The following is a 23,537-nucleotide window of genomic DNA, read 5'->3' on the forward strand; positions in this document are numbered from 1 at the left end:
GGTATTGATGTGAATACATTAAGCGACTTTATAATTTGGGAGAAACTTGCTCAGTTTTGCTCACCTTGTGTTGCAAATAACCACACCATTGTGTGGAGTTACTGACAGATTCTACATAGCAGTCTCATGATCTTTTCTTGTTCGATCTGTACACCGAGAATACGAGAGAATCAAACACTGTTGGATTCTTCAAGTATGTAGAAGAACCCCAGCTTTTGAAACATGCAACTTGATTGTTACTTGGGGAGTAAAATGATGGAAATTTTGAGGCATTTTTTTAGGTGTCGTTTGGATTTGAAGATGAGTTGAGATGATTTAAGATGATTTGAAATGAGTTTTGAATAGTAGTGAGATGAGTTGAGATGAGTTATAAATAGTAGTGAGATGAATTGAGATAAGTTGAGATGAGTTATAAATAGTAGTGAGATGAGTTGAAATAATTTATAAATAGTTGTAATTTATTTATGAATTGATATGGTTTTAACTTTATATTAATGTTATTTATAAATTATTCATAAAGAAGTAATAATAAATTATAAATTATCCAGGTACTTTTTTTTTTTTAATGAAGTGAATAATAAAAATTTTTGGATTACAATAGTCTTTTCAAATGAAATTTTACAACAAAATTTCCATAATAATAATAATCATTTATTCAAAAATCCCAATTGTAATTGTTTGCAAAAAAACGTTAAATAATACTAATATATATAAAATAATTTTTTTTCAAATAGCTGTGCTTAAATTCGTTTCCCATATTCACCGTAGTAATGCTCATTTTGCCTACCTCTAATTTTCAATTATAGACAGTGATAATCAATTAGGAAAATAACATCATTAAATTATAAAATCAATCCTTGTAAATTTGTGTACGATAAAATTTACATATCGACCAATCATTTATGAAACTAAATTTACGTATATAGCTTATAATATTAGCACCCATATTTCTAAATAAATTTGCTACAAACTTCCTTATCTATGTAGATTAGTAATATATTGCCAGACCAAAATCAAATTTGTAATACATTTGAATCTCCAACTACACCTTTATATTGATAATAATGTCAATATTTATCAATATAAGTCAATGACCACTCCTAGCTTCCCACATACGTTTGGCAATGTCATCCCTAATTGCAGCCATAACTGGGCTGATTCAACGGTCATGTCAGGATGATTTCTTGAAATTGCGGCGTCGCTATATGCACGACCGCTTGGACTGAGCTCCACATCTCTCCACTCCTCGAACAACCAGTCATTCGGGCTCGTCATTCTAATAAAATTGTGTAACGTACAACATGCAATGATCAGATCCCCTTACCTCCCAACTTTATAACCAGGCATGAGTCTTAAAATTCTAAATCGTGATTTCAAGACCCCAAATGTACGTTCTATTACGTTACGAATGCATGAATGATGATGATTAAAATAATCTTTATACCCCCTAAATCCCCGCTGACCCTAACGGTCACTTCTATGATATCTCTCTCTAGGGTAAGGGGCATAAATCCTCGAGTACATGGGTACGCCGAATCGACTAGATAATAATGACCTGTTAACCATTAACATTCTGAGATAATCAGACCCCAAGCAACGAATCCCACAGATTTAACAACAGCAGATATAAAGCCCCAAAATTTTTCAAACAAAAATAATTATATAATATTAAATATTTACCATCGAGAGGCATTGGAAATGTGTTGCGGCCCTGAGACAATGCATCGATGAATACACATGCATCATACGAGCTTCCCTCCCAACCAGTGTACAAGAATGTGAACTTCATGTCCAAGTCACATACACATTATACGTTTTGGGCAACTTTGCCATGCCGATTGCGATATGCCTCACGCACCTCTGCAGGTACAACAGCGTCGATCATGGTCCCATCAATTGTACCAATGCATCCCTGCAAACGAAGAACCGAACATGATACATATGATTCCATACGGTTCAAGTAATTTACAAAACAATGACCCAATATAATCAGAATTATATTTTATTATCTACCATAAACAACTTACCTCAAACCAAGGATAATTTCTCGGATTGCGATTGTTGGGTGCACCCCGGATGTGTGAGTTGGGTAAATAAGATGTGTCCCTAGCCTACACAGGGCCTTCATAACGTTCCTTATATGGGCATTAACAGTTTCCGTTGAATGTTGAAATCACTGCCCCACAATCCGTTGTTCGTCTCCAGCCGCCACTACCGATGTGAACATGCCTATTTGTTTCTCGACGGTCAGCCCTTTTCTAGTATCCTTCAAAAAACTATTTGAACGTAACAATCTGCATAATGCGCGGAAGGCATCAACCTCAATTCGGAATAACTCGCGACAATTTCTTGGATTCCCATTCAAAACTTCCAAAATATATTGATGTCCCCGTAATCCAATATTGTGTTGTGGCTGTCTAAGCTGTTGTTGTGCTTCTCTACCAGCCCTCACAAGAAATGCGAGTGTCTCAAGATCATCAGTTGCAAGGTCATCTTCACTATTATCAGTCCAACACAAATTAGGGAACATATCATCTGCATCTCGATTCACGTTCATCGAGTAGCTTCCTGCTGACCAATTCCCATTGTGCACAGTGGGTTAATTCGTACATTTTATCTTTACAACAGTTGTAAATAATCTGTCTCAAGTTAACAAAATAATAAGGGGCATTACGATAACCATATAATAATTAAACATAATCCAATATAATCATACATAATCCGAACAGAGCCTAAAACAGGGCCTTCATAATCCGTCCTCATTTCGATGAGATTATAACAAATCAAACAGACAACCCACATTGGAAAAGTAGCTGTTTATAAACTCATCAAAGGAATACAAATGGTCTCATGAAAAATAAAGGGTGACAATGCCATCGAAAATATAACCTAACAATTAACGCATGCATGCTACTTTAACAGTTACGGGCCCAATCGTCCCTCCTGCAGCATCCAAGGACAAGAAAAACTGTCGCATATCTGGGTTTAGTAATTCCTTAATTGCGCGAACAAGTTGGGATGACTCCAACCTCGGGAAAGCTCGCTGAGCAACGTCGCACAATGATTAATCGGATCATACCCCCCATTGGTCCCATCACTAGGTTGTGACTCTTTGCTGCGCTTCAATGATTCCACAGCTTCTTGATCCTCATATCGTTTACGCCTCGCTCTCTGCGTCAGTTTCACCTCCTCCACGGCCTCAGAAAGCTGCACCTCAAAATCGCTCTTCTTTCTTGTCTTCGGCCTACGTAATGATTATGTCACTACATCGACTGAAGGTGACCCGATCCCCATCAAGTCAATAAAGTCATCATTGTCAATGGGCAATCCCTGTCGATGGCCTAGTGCGGGAGGGCGTCGAGCCCTCATCTCCTCATCCAGGCGCCGCTCCTCGTCGCTATCTGCGGGCAGCTGTGTTGATGCGTGTTGCATAGTCCCGTATGCAACTGAAGCACCAAATATGGTGCACAGCTCCTCGTACTTTGGGCAGCCAAAAGTATGAAACCTCCCCCATTTCGATTTAACCTAACAATTACAGAAGAAACATACCTAGTTAATAATCAGACATCGAGTGCTCAAACGTACTGTTTGGTGCAATAAAGATGGTTCTTTAATTAAAATTTTACCCTAATGGCATTTTCCCAGCACTCGTCACTCGCGACTACTGTCTTTGTGTCGGGATCCCAACCCATACCAGTTTGGCTCAACAAATCGGTAAACAAGCGCTGCATCCCCTTTAACCTCGTCAATTTTCCACGAACCTGGTTCTCGTCAAACACTTTCTTCCCAACAGCGGTGAGTCGCTGTGCATAAACTCCATGTTCTCTAAACGTTATCTTTCCACCCTTTAATCTACCTTGAAGGGCGTCCTGGTAGAGCATGTCGATGAATATCTCCTCCATGGCATCACCCTAAAGCACATTATCCCGGCTCGTGTCTTCTGGGTCATCAATTTCAAATAGCTAAAATGGTAATATAAGACAAAAAAAAAAAAAAAAAATTTCATGTCAACTATGCTACGTTATATGCGTTAATATGAGTAATGGCCCGGAATTAAAAATGAGCCATACCTGTTGATACGGCTGATGTCTAGCAGATGAGCATAAAGAGTATCGCTATGGGAACATGGATGACGGAAGTTTATTAATCCCCATATATATTTGTTATATATAAGTACACAACAGTAGTAGAGGAGAATTGACAAAAATCAAAACACCCCACTACCACATTCAACTACATGCGTACCATAATAACAACCCCAGAAACATAACATTAATAAATACACAGGGCCATGATAGAAATTAACATACTTGGAAGAATTGCAGATTTTTTGGTTATTAGGAAAGCTGATAGAAATTAATATAGGCATTCCCATGGTGCATATTTTTTGGTTCTATTATTTTTGACATGTCAGGATAAAAACAAGAATTTAAACAGATGCTTGTAAAATGAGTGAGTACTATAGATATTATTTAAGTATATTCAAGAGAGGAAACTTGTTTGTTAATAAGTATATTGAAGAGAAGGAAACATTGCGAATGAATGATGGTCTATCACTGCAGCCATTGGCTCCAATATGTGAGCTCTGTAGCACTCAAAAGTCTCAAGATATTCATACAAACTACAAACTACAAAGTCACACTGTTTTGTACACTGGAAAACAGTGTGTACAAAACAGTGTGAAGTTGGAGAAATGCACACCCTGTGGTCAGTGCAGATACTCACACGGAGCACCAGTGAAGTGCCAAGCACGGAGTCTTCTACCTTGAGGGGTACCTTTTAATTGGCCAACAATGAACAATCTTCCAACATGGGTATTTTTTTTTTACCAAGTTAAAGTTAAAACTTTCAATTTTGCACATCTATTTTTTGGTCAAGTTGTTATGGCCATTTTCTTGTGTGCTTGTCTTCATAGTCAAGGATGGGATGGCTGTTGTGATTCACGTTCATATATTGAGAATGAGCACTATGTAAACTTTAGATAGATAGATAGTAAGTTGCTATAAGTTGCTAGGTGAAGGAAAAATATGTAATTTGCAGGAAAAAAGATCATTCGAACACAGAAAAATGTTATATTATTTATGTATGATACCATAAATAAAAAAATAAAAAACACTATATAAACATAATTCAATATGCTTAAAGCACATCAAGGTAGTGACAAATTATAAATTATAAACCATGATTCTCTCTTCAATGGAGACTTACAGGCCAAAAACCACTAGGGGATCAATTTCATTTGTACAATTTTATTGTGCAAGTTCAATATGTGAGGAATAAAGGCAATGTTCAACTGTCCTGGAGAGTTGGAATAGAGCTCTAGTATCTTCATTATTCTAAATTTGTATAAGCTCATGCGAATCAAATAAAGTGGTTTGACAGCTACTAAAATGAAAGTGCATGATACATCCCATAAATAATATATATATATATATATATAAGTTTGTTTTGCTTCAGGTCCCAAAAATGGGGGAAAAATAAAAGGCTCGGGCGCATCTACAGAAATTTGTGAGTAAGGAAAGTTTTCGATTCATCTAATCTAAGGATAACATGCTTTCTGTTCAATTCATATTAATCTCGGTCAATAACAACAAGCCGAACCAAATTAGGGTCAAATTCATGTTCAAAAAACAAGAGTAATGCCCACTGAAATTTACACATTTCGCATAAGGAACACGGCAGTAGATGAATTGAGATGAGATACACATACTTGGAAGGATCGTGTTGTTGGAGCCGTGGTGGTGATTCGGGTACCCCGAAGGTGCTTATGGTGGAATCGAGTTCTTGAGGTGGGGTGTTTGGTGGTTTTCGGAATTGTGTCCTTCATTTGTGAGGGGGACACAATCAATTTCTAATGTAAAATCCCACGTTCCCACATACCTAAATCTACACTGTTTGATGTGAATGTATCATGAAAACCCTAGACAAAGGGTCGCAGCGTTTGGGTCAGGGGCAGGGGAATCTCTGTAATAGAAGGGGGACGTGATTGGGTACAGTTACCAGATATGGAAGATCATCAAGTCGGTTGCTTGGATTGAGATTTGTACGCGACTGACCTCCCTGGGTTGCCTCTGGCCATGGGAAATTTTGTTGCTTCTGAAGCTCGGCTTGCCTTCGAACACGCCTATTACGGGAGATTGGAGATGAGCTGCTGCATTCAAGCCGTGATAAACGGCTCTTAACATTCTGTCTGGCGTTGATGATGGCAGGGAGTATCACTACCCAGAGTTGAGACGAGGTCTGCGCGGAGATGACCGCTGAGCCTGGGGAGCTTCGGTGAGGGTGATTCGTGTCTTGCGTGGAGCTGAGTGCGTGAACCGAATGGGTGAAGGGTGGGTGGGAGGGCCTTCAGAGCCATTACACCTGATGTCAAGTTGCCTACAGTCAAAAGTGGAAAAGCTGAAAAGTAACGGTCATAAATCACATTTGTCTTATGCAAGAGTTTGTTGAGATGAGTGTGGTTTGACAGACCACTTTACCGTACGAAATCATCCTCATATTCGAAGTCATCCTCATATATTCGAAGTCAACTTCGAATCCAAACCGGGCCTAATCCTGTGCATCATGGCATGCATGAAAAGATTATCGTTGTATCTATAAAGGAAGATTGCACAAATCATGGACAAGTCAACACAGAAGATCTCCAGGCTAAAATCACGTTGTATATAATGCTGTCATCCCTACAATCATGCAATGTATATTTGTAGCCTTAATGGTTGTGTATTTCTTAAAATAGATTTGTAGTGCTGTGTATATAACTCTGGTTATACATCAATGAAAAGTGTGGGAAAATATTCATTGAAACCGTGCAGTCTTAATCTCTTACAGTATCTGTCAAATGTAGGCTGTCAGTACGTATCTATAGAACTGAAAGCATGCAAGAAGCTTTGCATTGAAGTTTAACGAAAAATGTCTCGAGTTGTAGACCTTAAAATTTCGTTTCTTGCCCATTCTCAAGTATCAGTGTACACACTGGATATTGAAATTCAGAAACATGGCATGACACTAGAAATTATAGTCGCAAGAACAGACCAACCGTAGACCTTTACCATCAACGTAACACTAGAAAATTCTCATTCCTCGATCGATACTTCAGCAGAACACATTTTCCTTGTCAAAAACTCAAATTCCGGCCCATGCCTCCCAAATGGAGATTCTTTCGAGCTAATTAAAGAAAAGCTTTTGTACAATGACAGGAAATGTTAACAATGTTAAGTTCATAGAGAGAAATGACTCTTGAGAGTGAGAGCAGAGATATATGTTGGAATGTCCAATGGTATTCTTCATTCCGGCCTTCATGGGCTGTAGAAGGAAGGACCGCATTTGCATTTCCAACCTTCTGGCTCATAGTTTGCATACTGGATGCCCACATTCCTGTGTCTGCTTGTGGTGGGTACTTGAATGGCTTCACATGGAACGCACCCATAACACTTGTGCTCACAGCTTGGTGGCCTCGACCCTATGTTGTTTACCCCTTTGTACTTTGCTTCTTCATTCATCTTTGCATTCGCGCTTTTGAAACCCTTTAAGAAAGAGTACTTGACTGATTAATACCATGGGGGGGGGGGGGGGGGGGGGGGGGGGGGGGGGGGGGGGGGGGGGGGGGGGGGGTGGAGAGAGAGAGAGAGAGAGAGAGAGGTAAAAGACTAACCTTTCCTGTGGCCAAGGTAACGGTTAAAGACTCTGAGCTCTGGTCTGGCCCTGATCAAGCAATGGAATTAGCAGGTTTACTTGAGAAGCTATTACATAGTAGGGGAGAGTACAATTCAAATAAGTTTAACCAGGAAGAGAAAGTGTGATAGAGAACTGAAAAAAAAAAAAAGCTTTCCATTGAGAATGACTGATAGAAGGTTGGAAGGGCATCTCCTTCATTCTTCAGAGAAAAGAAAATTAACTTCTAGATGCAGCTTCTCAGGAAGATGGCTCGCTCGCAAAGCTAAACCCAAATGTGGTTGTCGTGGTGGCAATCATTGTGTAGAAACAGTTTTTCTTTCATTTGGAAAACGTATGGATTGGTTTGATTCGTTTTAAGGATAAGCTATGAAGCTAAACCAAGTAGATGTGATCAGTGGAATAAACAGTGTACTTGTAGCTATGAGCTAATCCAAATGGACATGATCATTGCAACAAAAAGTACACATTTATGCTGGTGATTGAAGTGGAGGGAGGGAGGGAAAGTGGCTCACCCTGTTTATGAGCACCAACATTAGCATTCAGAGGAAAAGACCTACTTGTCGCCGAAGTCCAACACACTATCTGCAGAGCTATAATAATAAAACAACAAAATCTTCCCTTCATTCTTCAGAGCTCAAGTGATTATGGTGACTATTATGAGAGAGAGAGAGAGATTTCCTGATCACTCCACTTTAGGACTAGGAGGCCATGAATGTTGTTGCTCGGATTTAAGAAGGTGAGAATAGCCAGCCAAAAAAATCAGTTCCCTGAAAAAAGCAAGCTAGAAGCTACTCTTTCTTGGGTTTCTCCTTAGTCCTTACCATCTTGCGTTGGTGGATAGATTTTGCTTCACAAGCAAGTGATTTGGTTTCTTGTCAATTAGTTAAAAACAGGGGCACGTTTCCCTCTCGTTTGACAACTCACCCTTTCCATCTCTGCTCATCTTCCTCTATCTTTCTTCCCCTTCTCTTTGGTATCCTATCAACACAAGCCAACCTCTATCAATATCTCTCTCTCTCTCTCTCAAATCAATCTCAGAGTACTTGCCCAGAATAACAGCTCTTTTCTAGGGGTCTGAAAATCCTGCAACCTTCTATAATCACTGATAATCAGAAGTAGCAGCTGCCTAGACTGAGGAGACCCCACCCACTCCATCTCTCCTATATTAAGGGGAAAAAAATCCAGTGGCAGAGAACCATTTATACGTAGAAAGAAAAAAGTATCAATTCCAGAGACATTCAGAACTGTAAAAAAATTTAATGAGTCAGTTAATAGAATTAAATAATGTACCCGAGTCAACTTTGTTCAGGTTGGTGGGTGGGGAAACCCACAGGGTCTTCACCTTCATCCAATCTGAGCCGTCCATTTGGCCCATTTGTGGGATGTGTAATTAAGAACTGATGACCTTTTGGGTACCACCAGATAACTACATTTTTTATTAACGAATAATAGAAAAATAAAACCCAACATTTTTTTTTCAAAAATATTTTCTCATATTTTTGCTAATATTTCCAAAAAGTTATTGTCAATTATTTTCTGACATGGTATTATATTATATATTTTTATTATAGATACCTGAAAACACGACTTTAATTTTCTTCGATTATTGTTCTTTTAACTTTTTATCATTTACTTTTGGGCATGAGCTGTCTGAAAGTAATCTTGGGAAACGAGCTTAACGTAAGCAGAACTTTGATTGCACCATCCATTGCTCTGTGGTCTGTAGCTGGTAATGTAGGATGCGGGCATTGATATACTGACCTACCGAGTTGCCAACATCAGTATTTTAGTGTTTTATCGATTTGGAATATATGAGTCGGAAAATATTTGCTCAACAAGGGAACTTGGTTCAGATCAGGGATGCTATAAAAAGATAGTCCAAATATCAGGAATAGATGTGTGAAAAGAGGAATCAGGATGTAGCCTTCACAGGCACATTAACAGCAACAAATACCCATAAATAAGCTTCAGTATGCAATGTTGGTGAACAATGGTTGTCTGGGAATTTCCCATTGATATCTGTGAGTGAATGACTGAGTCGAGTGATTTGATTAAACAATGTGCTGTACTCTCTGACTCTGTTTCCACCCTGCAAACTATGAGAACAGGATGGAGATAAGCTCCTAAAGTATTGCTCCATCTCTTCATCCATTATCATACCTTATCTGAACCAAGTACAGGCAATTACAGTACCAGTTCTCAGCTTAGGATATTGTGGGGGTTAGAAATCTGACAAGCTTCAAACTACTAGTTATATTAGTAAAATCTCAGCTGTTGTGCATAACAGATTGCGTTAAGTAGTGATTATCAGTGATCACTGAGATTAGACACAATATAAAACCCAGATGTTTCCAACTAGATTTAACTTGACTAAAGTGATCAAAAGCTAAGGAATCTCAGAAAATCTCACGATTACCGGAGTATTTTCTTATATATGACTATTAAAACCATTATCAGCATCCAAGACGAAAATTAGGCGGCTAATGCAACTTGAAACTTCCTCCAAAGGTTTGGCAACTATGGCAAGGTTGTGTAAACCTCCTCCAAATATCCATAAACTATAGAATCTGACTAACGAGATAATCATTTAGGAATCGAGTAGTATTTTTCCCGTGGACTTTCTTTCTGAAAAGAGAATTAGAACCATCATAGAAAATGAATAAAATGATTTCGGTAGTCAAAAGTGAGCAATGGAATAACCAGATAACATTCAACCATGACTGGTTAAGTTACACACACATAGAAATCAAAGAAATTAAGCATCATTCGATAATAGCTTCTCCTTTCTAATCACATTGACAGTATATTTTTAAAACATCTCGAGACAGAAGCTCGACCCACCTTTCACTTCTGAGATGGCTCATCATTTTTGGATTCTTTCATAGGATGAATTGCTTCAACAAGGGCCTCGATCTCTTCCTTCACTCGTTCAAACACATTGGGGCCTTTGACATCATCTATCCGGGTGTTCTCATCAATGTCATCACTCCTTCCATGCGTTTCCTTGTGATGGGGTGGCGATTGTTTAGTGTGAATGATTGCTTCAATCTCTTCCTTGGCTCTCTCAATCATATTCGGTGCCTTTACATCTTTTTCTTATCCGAACAAAAAGGAAAAGAAAACAAGGATCACACTGGTATTTTATTCCAGGGATTATATGCATGAAATCAAATAGCTATAATGTGTTATCAAAATTAAAAAAGTATTGAAACTTCTTTATTTAAGCGATATTTTCATCTCATCTGTACCGTACATTAGTTTTCCCTATCTAAACACACTATATTTCATCTCTAAATTTTAAAAAATTCACTTAAATAAACAGTACATGAACAGTACAAAACTAACATAAATAGTACATAAACAGTGCATGAACAATAAAAACTCACAGTGAACAGTGTGTGAACAGCACACTTTTCGATTCTCTAATTAATAGTGGGACCCACACATTTTTTAGATTTCAAAAATGAAAAACTATCTCATCTCATCTTACTATCCAAACACTTTTTTTTTTTTACAAAGTATTTCATTTTATCTTAACTCAAAAATTTTACTACTATTCAAAATATTGTTGGGTATTGCTTCTTTAGTCCCACATCGGTGAGATTTGAGAAGTAAGGTCCAAGGCCTATAAAAGGAGCCTTAGCCTTATTGGTCAAGTGCACCAAGTCATAAGCTTAGCTAGTAACTTGTAACTAGTAAAATTCCTCTGTTGTCCTTTTGTAAGAATGGAAGAGGTGAGAGTTAAAGTTTTACTAGTAGGAAAATTTTGTGGTTGTCCTTGGGGTGAGGAGAAAAATTGTGCGATTGTAACAATTTTTCACATAGTAGATTTTCTTCTCTGAGTCTGGTGGTTTTTCTCTTGTTTTAGGAGTTTTCCACTTAAATTCTTGTGTTATTATTATTTCTTTATTTTTTGATATTCCTACAGAGGGTGGATCCTATGAGTGAATTTGGAAGGTCCAAATTCCCAACAAATGGTATTAGAACATAGGTCCTTTTGGTGGGATGGAGCTTTGGTGTGGTAGTGTAGATACGAACTGTCTAAGAATGTTCTATCTAGGAAATTGAAATTTAAGCAGGACCATTGCGACCCTTCAATCTTTCTTAAGAACTTACTTAGTGAGTACTATTCATTTCTATGGTAAAATTCATCAAGCCAATGTCAAGAAGTAAGGCTTTAAATCCTATCAGATCTGAGGTGGAGAAATTTGATGAGAGAATCAATTTTGACTTGTAGCAATTGCAAGTCAATGATGTTTTGATTCAATCATGATTACACAAGGCATTGAAAGGCAAACCAACCCCTGAAGTCAGCAGTGATACTAGCGACTGGTGAAACGGCTAGAGTAAGGAGCAGGTTCGGCAAATGGCTCCAAGTCAGTAAATGAAGATACTGATAATGAAACTAACTTTGTGTCTCTCCATAGAAAATGATAGTTTTTGAAAAGAGATATATACATCATTATGGCATGTCGCTAAATCCCAGAGTTGCCATGATAGAGGATGTTAATGTTAGCGGATCAACAAGTTTGCACATAGGCATTGGTTTGGCATTGATGCATGGTGTGTGGTGGAAATTCATGTCAATGGCTGATGAACTTTCAGGAAAGCCAAACGTGAAAGTTACACCATAAATTTCAGCAAGGTTATTTTCGACATGGGCCAAAGTGAAATGCTTGGAATTGGTTTATTCTGAGTGGGTATACTTTTATGGTGGAGTATGATAGCGAAAGCTATGAAGATCTTCATCCAGGTGGAGCGTGGCTATGGGACCAGCTAAAGTTGCAATGTGAAGATTGTTGGGTATTGCTCCTTTAGTCCCACATTGGTGAGATTTGAGAAGTGAATAAGGCCCAAGATCTATAAAATGAGTCTACGTTTGGGTACCAAGAGTACCTCAAATACTCTCACTACTATTCTTTACTTTATTATTACTTTTCACATATTTTTTTACTATTCATTACTTTTTACCTACTATTCATTATTCTATTATTACTTTTTCACTACTATTCACAAATATTCTCAACACTTCTCAGGTATTCTCACTATCCAAACGTAGCCTAGCCTCCTTGGTTAAGTTCACCAGTTATAAGCTTAGTTAGTAACTTATGCTCTGGTAAAATTTTTCTGTTATCCTTTTTGTAAAACGGGAAGAGGTGAGAGTTTAAGTTTTGCTAATGGGAGCTTTGTAGGTGTCCTTGGAGTGAAGAGAAAAATTGTGTGATTGTAATAATTTTTTACACAGTGAATTTTCTACTCTGAGTCTGGTGATTTATCTCCTGTTTTGAAAGTTTTTCACGTAAATTCTTGTGTTATTATTATTTTTCTTGATATTCTTGCAAGAGTGGATTTTAGAGAGTGAATTTGAGAGATCTAAATTCTCAATAAATATTTCATCTAAATTACATAACCAAACAAGGTGTCAAAGCTCCAATTTTCTAATGGAGACGGCCACTTCCAAGAAACTTTCGGTAAATATATTCAGTATTCAGGAAGATATCAGCTCGCAGAAGTCTCTCTCTCTCTGATTCTCTCGTTTTTACTTTTTTGGCTTTTGCCCATAGGAGAAAAAGTACCCATTGAAACGTTTCGAGCACAGGTCCAAAGATATGCCCAACTATGAACGGACAAAACCCCATAAATGCATAAAGTTGGTAGCTTTTCATTAGAATCTCATAAAAACAAACGCCCGTAAACCAGTGGAAACTAATCAAAATGGAAAGATTGATGCAAATTAAACATCTTCAGCAACACCCAATTTCCAGAGCTAAGATTGATACAAATTAAACATCTTCCAAACAACCCAAAACACCCTGCACGAATCCCATCACCAAGATCATATTTCTTTTCATAGAGATTAGGATATTCTCGCAAGATCAATAGCGACAAACACACAAAAAGGAAATTGGTAATAACCACAAAAATAAAAATTTCTGGGGTGAATACATACAAAGGTCAAAGTGAGATTCATTCGCATACCTTTTGGTGATGATACTGTTGGCTCTGCCATTGGAGTTTCTATGAGAAATTCTTCGTGGTTCTGATTCGATGAGAGCAATTTCTCTCAAGTTTGCTGGACCGTTAGGGTTACATCTCTGCCGTAGATGAATCATGACTCGGACCCACACTCTGAGAGTAGAGACAGTATGATTATTTAGACGGTTAAGATGCAAGCTCATATTACCCTTTTTCCCATTTATTACAATGGAAGAAAACAAGCTATCTCATGGGTTAAAGTAGTTTCATGGCCTATTAGCAGTAGATGGGCTTGGCTTTATTCTTTTTGCAACTACAAAGGGTAAGAAGGCTTAACATACTTCATATTTTATTTGGGCCTTGGCCCAACATCCTCAACATCACTATTTCTTCAGAACATATTTTTATATAAAAATATAAAATTTTAAGTGAAAAATAAGTTGACTGAAAAGGTCATTGTGGTCTATTTGACAAAGGATTCCATAGCCTAAACAAACCTAAATTTGGGATTACAGCGCCCTAATGCTTTGAATTTGAGAGTAGACATGCATTGAGGAAAACATAAAAGCGATGCAGGTTGGTTTAGATAATAAGATAAGATAAAATAGTTTTAAATAAAATTTAAAAATTGAATAAAATATTACTAGAATATTATCTTTTAATATTATTATTTTTTGAGATTTGAAAAATCTTGAATTATTTATTATATTTTGTGTGAAAGTTTGAGAAAATTATAATGATAAGATGAATTAAAATGAGATGAAATACTTTCACTATCCAAGCAGGGTAAGAGCACTAGTAGTGGCCTCAACAAAGTTAAATTTTGATCAAGGAATAGCTAAGGTGCAAACTAAAGTGCAATAACGGACTCAACAAATGAATAGTGATTTTAACCACACATTATATCACTAACCAAATTTGTTAAGTCCAAGATGCTGGACAAATATTATTCCTCACTTCTCTACCGCATAAGTTCAATCACTTAAAATTCTTTTAAGTACGTGAGGAGATTAGTCCACAATTTGTCATTAATGTTGAAAAGTCACGTCTGCTGAATGAACCATTTTTTTAATCTTTTCAAAACTTATCAAAAGAAACAAATGAGAAAAAAACATGATCAAAAGCAACTTGTACTGCTTTAGCTAGATGCTAAACAGTTCGAAAAAAAAAAGAGTTGGAAATTTTTTAATACAATCATAAACTTTAATACAATCTTATATTAGTTGAAAAAATATGACCGTTGTAAAAAAATGACTGTTAGAAAATTTTATCTGTTAGAATAATATGAACGTTAAAAAATTAATGTGTAGTTTTTTAATAACGAATAAATATTCAAATTACAATTAGAATTAAAAAAAATGAAAAGTTCAAAATCAATATTTTAAGAAAATAGTGATAGATTTGTTGAACATATTATTTGATATTGTTAAAAAATTGCTAGCTAAATTTATAAAAGTAAATTTTCTAGTCAAATTTTGGCCAAAGTATATAATTCACATCTGACCTTCGCTAAAGACGTATTCTGTTGAAGTCTCACAAATAATGAAAATTCGAGCACAGTCAAATTGCAATAGACATCACAAACAAGCATTTTTTTTTAATAAAAAAAAAAAAAAGAAAGAAAAAAAGAAAAGAAGGCAAGAGTTGATCTATAAATTGCCTCAGAATCCAAAGATTGAAAATTCAATTGTCCTTCAAGGGCCTTAAGATTTTCTCACGAAAAAATCTCCAATGTTTTACTGTCCTTTTTATTCTCCAAGGCATATTCTTGGGATTTGGGTTCTTTAGAGTTCCTGCCTGAACTTTTGGGTCTAGAGTGAAAAGAAGATAAACGCACAAAATTCAAACATAAAAGTCTAAAAAATCTAAACCTATGGGCAGTTTGCTGTATTGATAGTTGAATGACCATATTAATTAACTTGGACCCTACATTACATGATGCGACTCCTATTATATATATATATATATATATATATATATATATATATATGATTTTTGGTCGTGTAATGGGGGATCAAAATATTCGGAACAAAGCTGGTACAAATTCTAATCTGGTAGTCAAAAGGGAGACAATGTGTGATTTCATCCTTAAAACGTTTTTTATGGGGCTAGCGTGCCTGCCACCCTTCCCTCAAGTCTAACGACAAATTAGCGTGTGGAAAATACGAGAGCTAGCATGAATATATATCGATCAGTTTCAACATTTTTATAAGTTTGATTTATTATTTTTAACTATTTAATTGGATCAAGATCATGAGTGGACCAAGTAAACATGATTTTCCATTACGTCGTTGCATCTTTTGTTGCCATATTATAAGAATCATGTCGAGGAAAACAACTTCTGTAAATTAAGATGTGACTCATGCATTTTGATTTAGGTCCCATTTGGATGTTGGATTAACGTACTGAGATTAATTTAGTTCAGTTTAATTTTAATTAAGTTGAGTTTAATATCCAAATATTAAACTCTCAAATCATTAAAAATCACTCAACTCAAAACCTCTTTACATATGAGACCAACAACTTTTTCCAACTCAACATCTCTTTACACGAGAGATCCATAACCTTTTTCAACTTCCTATAAATATATTTAAACTCATCTCAACATCCAAACGTGTCTGAACTCATCTTAGGTGAGCCTTACAAAACTCATTCCATCATTTCAACTCATTATTATTTATAAAGAACTCAATTCATCTCAACTCAGGTCTATATTAATTGTGAGAATTCAATCAAAAAAATTATATTTGCAAGTACTTGACGTAAAGATCACACCAGTCTATAATCTGTTTATGTAGTATAATTTGATTTACAAGATAATTAAGTATATAATAAAAAAAATAACTAGATCGAAATTGATTTATAAGAAAATTAAATATTCAATATAAAAGAGATAAAAAACTGGCCGAAAAGATTAACTCTATTTAAATATTTTTACACCACACACCATATATCCATGCAGTATAATTTAATTTAAAAAATAAATTTTAAAATTTAAATCTTATAAATCAAATTATACTACGTACGTGAATAATGTGCAGTGTAAATTAAGATTAGCATTTCTCGGTCGAAAAACAAAACCTTTTCTACAATATCGATCCGTCCGTCCGTATAGATATATATTATAAGAGACTTTTGGAGTGTGAAAGTTTGGAAGGTAGCTAAAACCCGCTAGCTACAACTTTTCCTGGCCGTCACTTTTTTTGTTCTCGAGGTTGTGTTCAGATCGATCTTTCTTAAAACCTCTCACTACTCGCTCTGATCTCTATTACTATTCGTATATAGTATTAAATATTGTGCGTGTTTCTTTATAATAAGAACTGAGAGAATTTAAGCAAACTACTTTGGTCTTGCTCATGCATGCATCATGAGAAACCAACATTGGTCGGTGCAGTTTAATTACGGAGAATTTCATATTTCGGTTTTTGACCTATTCTTCGATCTTTGGGTGTAGAATTAATATATCTTCCAAATGCACGTGCATAACGTCTTGAAATTCTTGTTTCCAAATAAAGTAGAGACCATCGATCGAGCAATAGAACTGTGTACGCGGTACTGCATGTGTGGAACTTTGAACCGAACTTCAAGTTCAAAGTTTTTTCAAGGTCACGTGAAATCTGGTTTTTCAATTCTTCTAACCGGCTTTGATGGGCAAAAAGTTTTCAAACTAAGTATTTCTACAATCTTTGTCGAATACTAATACGTTATTTGAAGTCAGTACTACAGTTTACTTGAATTTCCTGGCAACTTTCAGCGGGTACCTTAGACTATATAAAGGGGATCAAATGGTCGGATTGAAAACTTCAACCCAACAGATCAAAGACAGACACAGACACGAGAGATAGAATTAATTAGAAAGATTAGAAGTGGAGAGAAGCTGCATGCCAGAGCAATTAAGGTGAGAATATTATCTCGACATGCATGCATCTATCCCAGCTAGCTAGTACTTGATCATGATTTCCTTGGGGCTATATATTTTTGTTTTTCGTTTTTTACTTGGTCATTAATTACTTCACTTGATGTTTGTATAGTAGAAATGAAATAGAAATAACGTAAGACAAATAATATTGTAATTTTCAAATTTGGAAGCATTCTCCTATATATAAATGTGGTGAGTTACTGTTAAAATGAACGTACGCGCGCAGGCAAAATGAATAAAACTTCATGTTTGCTTTTTGGAGAGCAGATCAGCTCTCATGAATAAATGTGAACCTGGGTTCTTTTTGTTGATTTGTAGTTTGTATCTATCTTATCATTGATAATGACAAAAATGCGATCAACCTCGAAGTTCTCTCTGATCGCTCTCTCTCTCTCTCTCTCTCTCTCTCTCTCTCTCTCTCTCACAATTCTCTTTTACCAGCTTTCAATTTTTATTGGACTATAAACTCTTATGATCACTATTTTTGGTAAGTAATGAATCGGGTTCTTATTATAGTATGAGGCTGAAAATTCTCATATATATCTTGCTGGGCAGGTTGATCCATCAAAATTTGTATTTTGATACCCAAGCTTATAACTGCGCGCTTTCAAACACAAACTAAGGTAAAAGGCTTCTTGTCTTGACGGAGAAGTTAGAGATGGTTATAGGAAGACTCATCAACCATGACTCGAAGACAATGTCGAGAACAGTTAGCTTCGAGAAAAGAGATACGAGGTACGTTAATGATAAATATGAGGGGTCTGATAAAGTGATCGATGAAGACATGGAAACTGGGATAGCTGCAAGTTTAAAGAAGAGGAAAGTGGGAAAACAAAAGCTTCAGATAATTGTTTCATCCAAGAACCAAGTCCTGGATGAAGATAATTCTGACTTGGAGGAGGAAAATGCCAATTATGATTTAAGATATCCCAAGGTCTCTTTTACCAAACCCAAAATTCATGAGGTTTCTCCAAGGACCCCTAGTGATCGTAATGCAGCTGCAATTAAGCTGCAGAAAGTTTACAAGGGTCATCGGACACGAAGAAACCTTGCGGATTGTGCTGTCGTTGTGGAGGAGCTCTGGTTAGTTCTCTCATCAGCAAATCTATTTTTCCTTTACCTGCAGCAGTTAGTCTTGACAGTGAAGTTTTGTTCTGATCATGGTTTGGTTCTATTATAATTGTTTTAGGTGGAAGGCATTAGACTTTGCAGCTCTTAAGCAAAGTTCTATATCATTCTTCAAGTATGGTAAATCAGAAACTGCAGTTTCGAGATGGGCACGGGCTAGGACTAGGGTTGCAAAGGTGCCTTTATATATCAACATTTTAATAAGTTTCATAGCTAGCTAGAATCCGTGTTTTAGACAGAGTTGACTGTTGTTTGACCTTTATAATAAATTGTTGACAAATTCAAATTTCTTGCAAGAAGTACTACCCTTTTCTGCATTATTGAACACTTTGTCATACTGGACGGTTTATTGTAGGTTGGCAAGGGTTTGTCCAAGGATGAGAAAGCTCGGAAATTAGCTCTAAGACACTGGCTTGAAGCTGTAAGCCCATATAATTATTCTAGTCTACTTTCCAGATATTCTCTCTTCCTTTTGCATAGATTGTTTCCATAGTCATGGTTTCATCAAGAGTTGACTAACGTTTGCCTCAAGTTAAAACCATAATAAAATGGATGAAGTCATGATGTTAATTTTCTCCTCTCGTTCTACAGATTGATCCACGCCATCGGTATGGACACAATCTGCACTTGTATTATGATGTTTGGTTTAACAGCGAGAGCTCCCAACCTTTCTTCTATTGGTAAAACTCCAAAACAAAACCCCCAACAGTTAACGTCCTTAAGAAATGTTTATCCTTCTTTTTTTATATCAACTTTCTTAATTCCTTCATCATATAAATGAAGGTTGGACATCGGAGATGGCAAAGAAGTAAATGTTGAGAAGTGCCCAAGGACCATTCTTCAGCGTCAATGCATCATATACCTTCGACCAGTATGTACAGTTTACATATCTATTTATAAACTTATTAAAAGACACTTAAAATGGGAGCATATTATAATAAATTGATGCCAAAACAATTAAATCTCTCTTTGCAGAAGGAGAGGGAACCATATGAAGTGATTGTAGAAGGTGGGAAGCTCATTTACAGAAAAAGTGGATTGCCTGTGGAGACTGGGGATGGTACCAAGTGGATATTTGTTCTGAGCACAACGAGGAACTTGTATATTGGTCAGAAGAAGAAGGGGCAGTTTCAGCACTCTAGTTTTGTGGCTGGGGGTGCCACCATCGCAGCTGGAAGAGTTGTGGCCCATAATGGGGTCCTCGAGGTATATATATTTTATGCAGATATACTAACAATAAGATCAATTGCAACCCTTTTCATGTACTCACTTTATTGAATCAGCTGTATTCTTTGGAGGTATAGAAGAGAATTAGGAATTGAATATAAGGGCAATATGCAAAAAAGTGATCTTACTAATTACTTAATTATATAGACAGATCAGGTGCCAAAATGGAATAGATTTCTTTATACCAAGTTTTGTTTTATGTTTATTCCCTCCTCATGATCTTGTCAGGCTATATGGCCCTATAGCGGTCATTATTGCCCTACGGAAGAGAACTTCATGGAGTTCATTAGTTTTCTAAAAGGGCACCATGTGAACTTGACCCATGTTAAGGTAATTTCTTCAGTCCTTAATTTCTCGCATGGTTAATTTGACAGATATATACATATGCATGAATGCGCAAATTAAATTCAATGATTTTTCACTGATCAGTTTATGCGCACAATCTTCATGCATGCTTGTTTGTACCCGCAGAAATATGCAGTAGATGATGACAAGCCACCAACATCATTGAAATATACCGACGAGGAACTAAAGTCAGAGTCGATCACGAGGGGTTCAAGTACAGACCTAAAATCCTCCAACACAACAGGATCAGCAGATGCCGTCGTGCCCGACAAGCTGAACACTGACATTATCTCAGTTGGCCGTCATGACGACGATGTTAGATCAGTAACTGGCAATCATGTGGAGGCACCGGCATTCAAATTGGCCAAACGTCTGTCCTTTAAATGGACAAGTGGAACTGGACCTCGTATTGGGTGTGTTAGAGAATACCCTCCACAGCTTCAGCTTCAGGCGCTTGAACATGTCAATCTGTCGCCTAGGACCACACCAGGACACTTTCCTAGCACTAGTGTCCCCATCCCTTCGCCAAGACCTTCTCCAAAAATCCATCTTTCACCAACGCTTGCATATATGGGATCACTTCCTATATAGCCCAAGGCTACGTATATATAACGTGTTTCTAATAAGGGAAATTATTAGCTAGAATATTATTCATGATCAGCACAAAAGGGTACGGTGATTGTTTATAATTAATTAAGGGTATGTTGGGTTTGATTATGAGGTTCATGGAAAGTGGCGTTTGTAGGACCCTGTGTACGTGTTTCTGTTGCCCTTGGTATACATGAACCTCGTCTTTTAAGCTTGCTGGGTGACTTTCCTAACAAGATAATTTGTTTCTTTCTTGATCTTATATATATTTCGAATGTTTCTTTCCTTTGTAATTCAAATAATATAAATGGTTCTTTCATTTATAATTTGGACATGATCTCTGATCTCTCACTGCCGCATTTCTTAACGAGCAATGCTACCTGTCAACAAAGTTGACATTCATGACAGCAACTTTAGAATTTCATTTGCTTAAATGCTAACAACTTATATCATGATATTGAGTTAGACATTGATTAAAGAGATTTTGCATTCATACTTATGATCATTTGAATTCTATGGGCATATACAACAAAACAACGCGGTATGATAATATTCAAAAGAAAGGCAGGCAGGCCGCCTTGATACTTTTGAGGGTCACATCCGGTGATCATGATTTGCCATGTAAATCCATATATTATAGCTAGAATTAATTAATGTGACTAACTACTACTTCTTTCAATTCACTCCATCGTGAGAGCTAATTACAGCCTTAATTATAACCGTTCGGGATTCTATATAATTTGTTCCCATTATCAGGGAATATTGATCATGAGGAGATCATATATATCTGTGTACGTATGTGCATGGAAATTAGTAATTAAATAGAAGAAATGATATTTGCAGTACTCATAATGTCCACAAATACCGTATTCTTTTTGAAAAAAATAAATAAATATGAGACCTACGTGAAAATATTATTTTTTTAAAAATAGCAATTAACGCATGCTACAAACAGTCATGAATTATACAAGTGTCACGCACTTTTTTAAAAAAAGTTTACACATTATGAATAAAAAATGATATTTACAATCGTGAAATATGTAACTACCTCGTAATCTTTTTAAAAAAATTTGAATAATACGAAATCTATATATTAAAAATTATTTTTTTAATAATAAACTCAATTCTTTCTCAAAATAACTATACAACATTTACGTATTTCAAGAATATATACAGCATTACTCTTTAATATATACACACCTACCTATCTTTAATTCCTTGTCTGATCTAGAATTAGGTGATTACGGAAAGTACTGCACGTAGGGCGGACTTGGTTTACGGATAAAAGTTTTGGACGAAAAACAACATATCATCATCATCATTTCTATTAATTTATTAAATGCTGCATATATATATAATATATATAAAAAATTATTCTCATCAATTACTATTAATCACCTCATACCTCACATCTTATCTATAAAAAATATTTAATTCATATTCTATAAAAAATACTCACACACCCTATATAAAAGATATAGATATGAAATGTGACAGTAAATAGTAATTAATATTTAATAAATCTCATAATATATATATATATATATACGTTGATTATATTTGAGCATGTTAATTAATTCATGAATCCATTATTATTATACGTTAGACTCATGATCTCCCCTTAATTTTGCTGATTGATCTTGTAATCGGAGAATTATTATTCTGGACAAAGCGTCGCCTAAAAATCGAACGATAAACTTAAATTTAATAGTAAGTCAAAATGTCAAGGAAAAAATATATAATGGTTGCAAGCAGAATGCATCATGCATACTTGTCCTGATCAGCAAGATGCCAGCCAAAGGGAGTTAATCAGGTATTTTTGCATCACAAAATTAATACCACTAATTCTTACTATATACCTACCATTTATTATTATTATTATTATTATATGTACTAATTAACATTTTAAAAAATAATATTTGTAATCGTTGAGTACACAAGTACTACACATTTTTTTTGAAAAAAAATGAGTAAATAAATACGATACCTACATTAAATATTTTATGGTGAACTCTATTATTTTTCAAAATGACTAAGCGATATTTGCGTACTCTACGACTGTATGTAGCATTACTCGTGCAAATAAATATTTATTTAGCGAGATCTGTTACATATAATCACTTTTACGTACTTCTTACACATTTCACTGATATGATTGGCCAAATCAATTATTTTATATTAAAATTAAATAACTTAATCAACCAGATTAATAGTGCTCAAAGAGCATATAAAAGTGACTGCACGTGAAATTTTTGTTATTTAGCATGCAATTATAACCAAATTTAAAGATAGATAGATTAATCCCAAAATCTATTACTTATCTCATAATTTTAAAAATCTAGAAGCATTTCATTTAGAAAAATATTATTTAAAGATTTTTACACTACACAACATTCGCGTGACATAATTTTATTTTTACTTAACTATCATTCACTTTAAGTAGAATGGTACAATAATAATTATAGACTAATTGTAAGTTTATGGTAATCTCCAAACTAACAAAAAGGAAATGAAATTAGAGAAGAAAAAAAGAAAGTAATGTATCCATCCAGTCACCAGTGGACCCAACCAAACCTGCATTTTGAAGGTTCCAACGGCTAAAACAAAAGGTTTAAAAATATAACGTTATGATTATGGCTTAATCAGCTTATTTTATTTTCGCGAGATAATGAATTAGAAT

The 23,537-nt window shown here is 35.7% G+C and overlaps 4 protein-coding genes across 5 annotated transcripts; 1 reads left to right on the forward strand and 3 right to left on the reverse strand.

Moving 5' to 3' along the window:
- Positions 1 to 3,038: 3,038 nt before the first annotated feature.
- LOC121261348 lies at positions 3,039 to 4,302 on the reverse strand. The gene is made up of 2 exons (XM_041163673.1): positions 3,627 to 4,302; positions 3,039 to 3,525 (listed from the first exon to the last, which is right to left on the reverse strand). The coding sequence occupies exons 1-2, from the start codon at positions 3,900 to 3,902 to the stop codon at positions 3,256 to 3,258; spliced, it is 546 nt and encodes a 181-aa protein (XP_041019607.1). The 5' UTR covers positions 3,903 to 4,302; the 3' UTR covers positions 3,039 to 3,255.
- A 2,599-nt stretch (positions 4,303 to 6,901) lies between these two features.
- LOC121261721 (EPIDERMAL PATTERNING FACTOR-like protein 3) lies at positions 6,902 to 8,849 on the reverse strand. Its single transcript, XM_041164215.1, has 3 exons — positions 8,187 to 8,849; positions 7,652 to 7,701; positions 6,902 to 7,523 (listed from the first exon to the last, which is right to left on the reverse strand). The coding sequence occupies exons 1-3, from the start codon at positions 8,296 to 8,298 to the stop codon at positions 7,296 to 7,298; spliced, it is 390 nt and encodes a 129-aa protein (XP_041020149.1). The 5' UTR covers positions 8,299 to 8,849; the 3' UTR covers positions 6,902 to 7,295.
- Positions 8,850 to 10,342: 1,493 nt separating this feature from the next.
- Positions 10,343 to 13,838, reverse strand: LOC121261951. 2 transcript variants are annotated; one of them, XM_041164392.1, is made up of 2 exons: positions 13,654 to 13,838; positions 10,343 to 10,769 (listed from the first exon to the last, which is right to left on the reverse strand). In XM_041164392.1, the coding sequence occupies exons 1-2, from the start codon at positions 13,682 to 13,684 to the stop codon at positions 10,519 to 10,521; spliced, it is 282 nt and encodes a 93-aa protein (XP_041020326.1). In that variant the 5' UTR covers positions 13,685 to 13,838; the 3' UTR covers positions 10,343 to 10,518. The 2 variants fall into 2 exon arrangements, with proteins under 2 accessions (XP_041020326.1, XP_041020333.1); XM_041164399.1 differs by having other exon boundaries at positions 10,343 to 10,763; positions 13,654 to 13,817.
- A 4,389-nt stretch (positions 13,839 to 18,227) lies between these two features.
- Positions 18,228 to 20,860, forward strand: LOC121247594 (IQ domain-containing protein IQM1-like). The gene is made up of 10 exons (XM_041145972.1): positions 18,228 to 18,304; positions 18,352 to 18,434; positions 18,475 to 18,652; positions 18,759 to 18,873; positions 19,053 to 19,118; positions 19,289 to 19,377; positions 19,481 to 19,568; positions 19,673 to 19,903; positions 20,153 to 20,254; positions 20,396 to 20,860. The coding sequence occupies exons 1-10, from the start codon at positions 18,228 to 18,230 to the stop codon at positions 20,858 to 20,860; spliced, it is 1,494 nt and encodes a 497-aa protein (XP_041001906.1).
- The last annotated feature ends 2,677 nt before the right edge of the window (positions 20,861 to 23,537 follow it).

This window comes from Juglans microcarpa x Juglans regia, chromosome 1D (assembly GCF_004785595.1).
Source record: "Juglans microcarpa x Juglans regia isolate MS1-56 chromosome 1D, Jm3101_v1.0, whole genome shotgun sequence".
In the NCBI taxonomy this organism is placed as follows: Eukaryota; Viridiplantae; Streptophyta; class Magnoliopsida; order Fagales; family Juglandaceae; genus Juglans; species Juglans microcarpa x Juglans regia.

Excerpts from the sequence above, each read along its gene's own strand:
- LOC121261348 (XM_041163673.1), bottom strand. The coding sequence starts at position 3,902 with ATGGAGGAGATATTCATCGACATGCTCTACCAGGACGCCCTTCAAGGT. Across the intron at positions 3,526-3,626 it reads GCTGGGAAAATGCCATTAGG|GTTAAATCGAAATGGGGGAG; the intron begins GTAAAATTTTAA and ends TGTAATTGTTAG.
- LOC121261721 (XM_041164215.1), bottom strand. The coding sequence starts at position 8,298 with ATGAAGGGAAGATTTTGTTGTTTTATTATTATAGCTCTGCAGATAGTG. Across the intron at positions 7,702-8,186 it reads TGTTGGTGCTCATAAACAGG|GGCCAGACCAGAGCTCAGAG; the intron begins GTGAGCCACTTT and ends TTGCTTGATCAG. Across the intron at positions 7,524-7,651 it reads TTACCTTGGCCACAGGAAAG|GGTTTCAAAAGCGCGAATGC; the intron begins GTTAGTCTTTTA and ends TCTTTCTTAAAG.
- LOC121261951 (XM_041164392.1), bottom strand. The coding sequence starts at position 13,684 with ATGGCAGAGCCAACAGTATCATCACCAAAAG. Across the intron at positions 10,770-13,653 it reads AACAGTATCATCACCAAAAG|AAAAAGATGTAAAGGCACCG; the intron begins GTATGCGAATGA and ends TGTTCGGATAAG.
- LOC121247594 (XM_041145972.1), top strand. The coding sequence starts at position 18,228 with ATGGTTATAGGAAGACTCATCAACCATGACTCGAAGACAATGTCGAGA. Across the intron at positions 18,653-18,758 it reads GTCGTTGTGGAGGAGCTCTG|GTGGAAGGCATTAGACTTTG; the intron begins GTTAGTTCTCTC and ends TAATTGTTTTAG. Across the intron at positions 19,119-19,288 it reads TAAGACACTGGCTTGAAGCT|ATTGATCCACGCCATCGGTA; the intron begins GTAAGCCCATAT and ends CTCGTTCTACAG.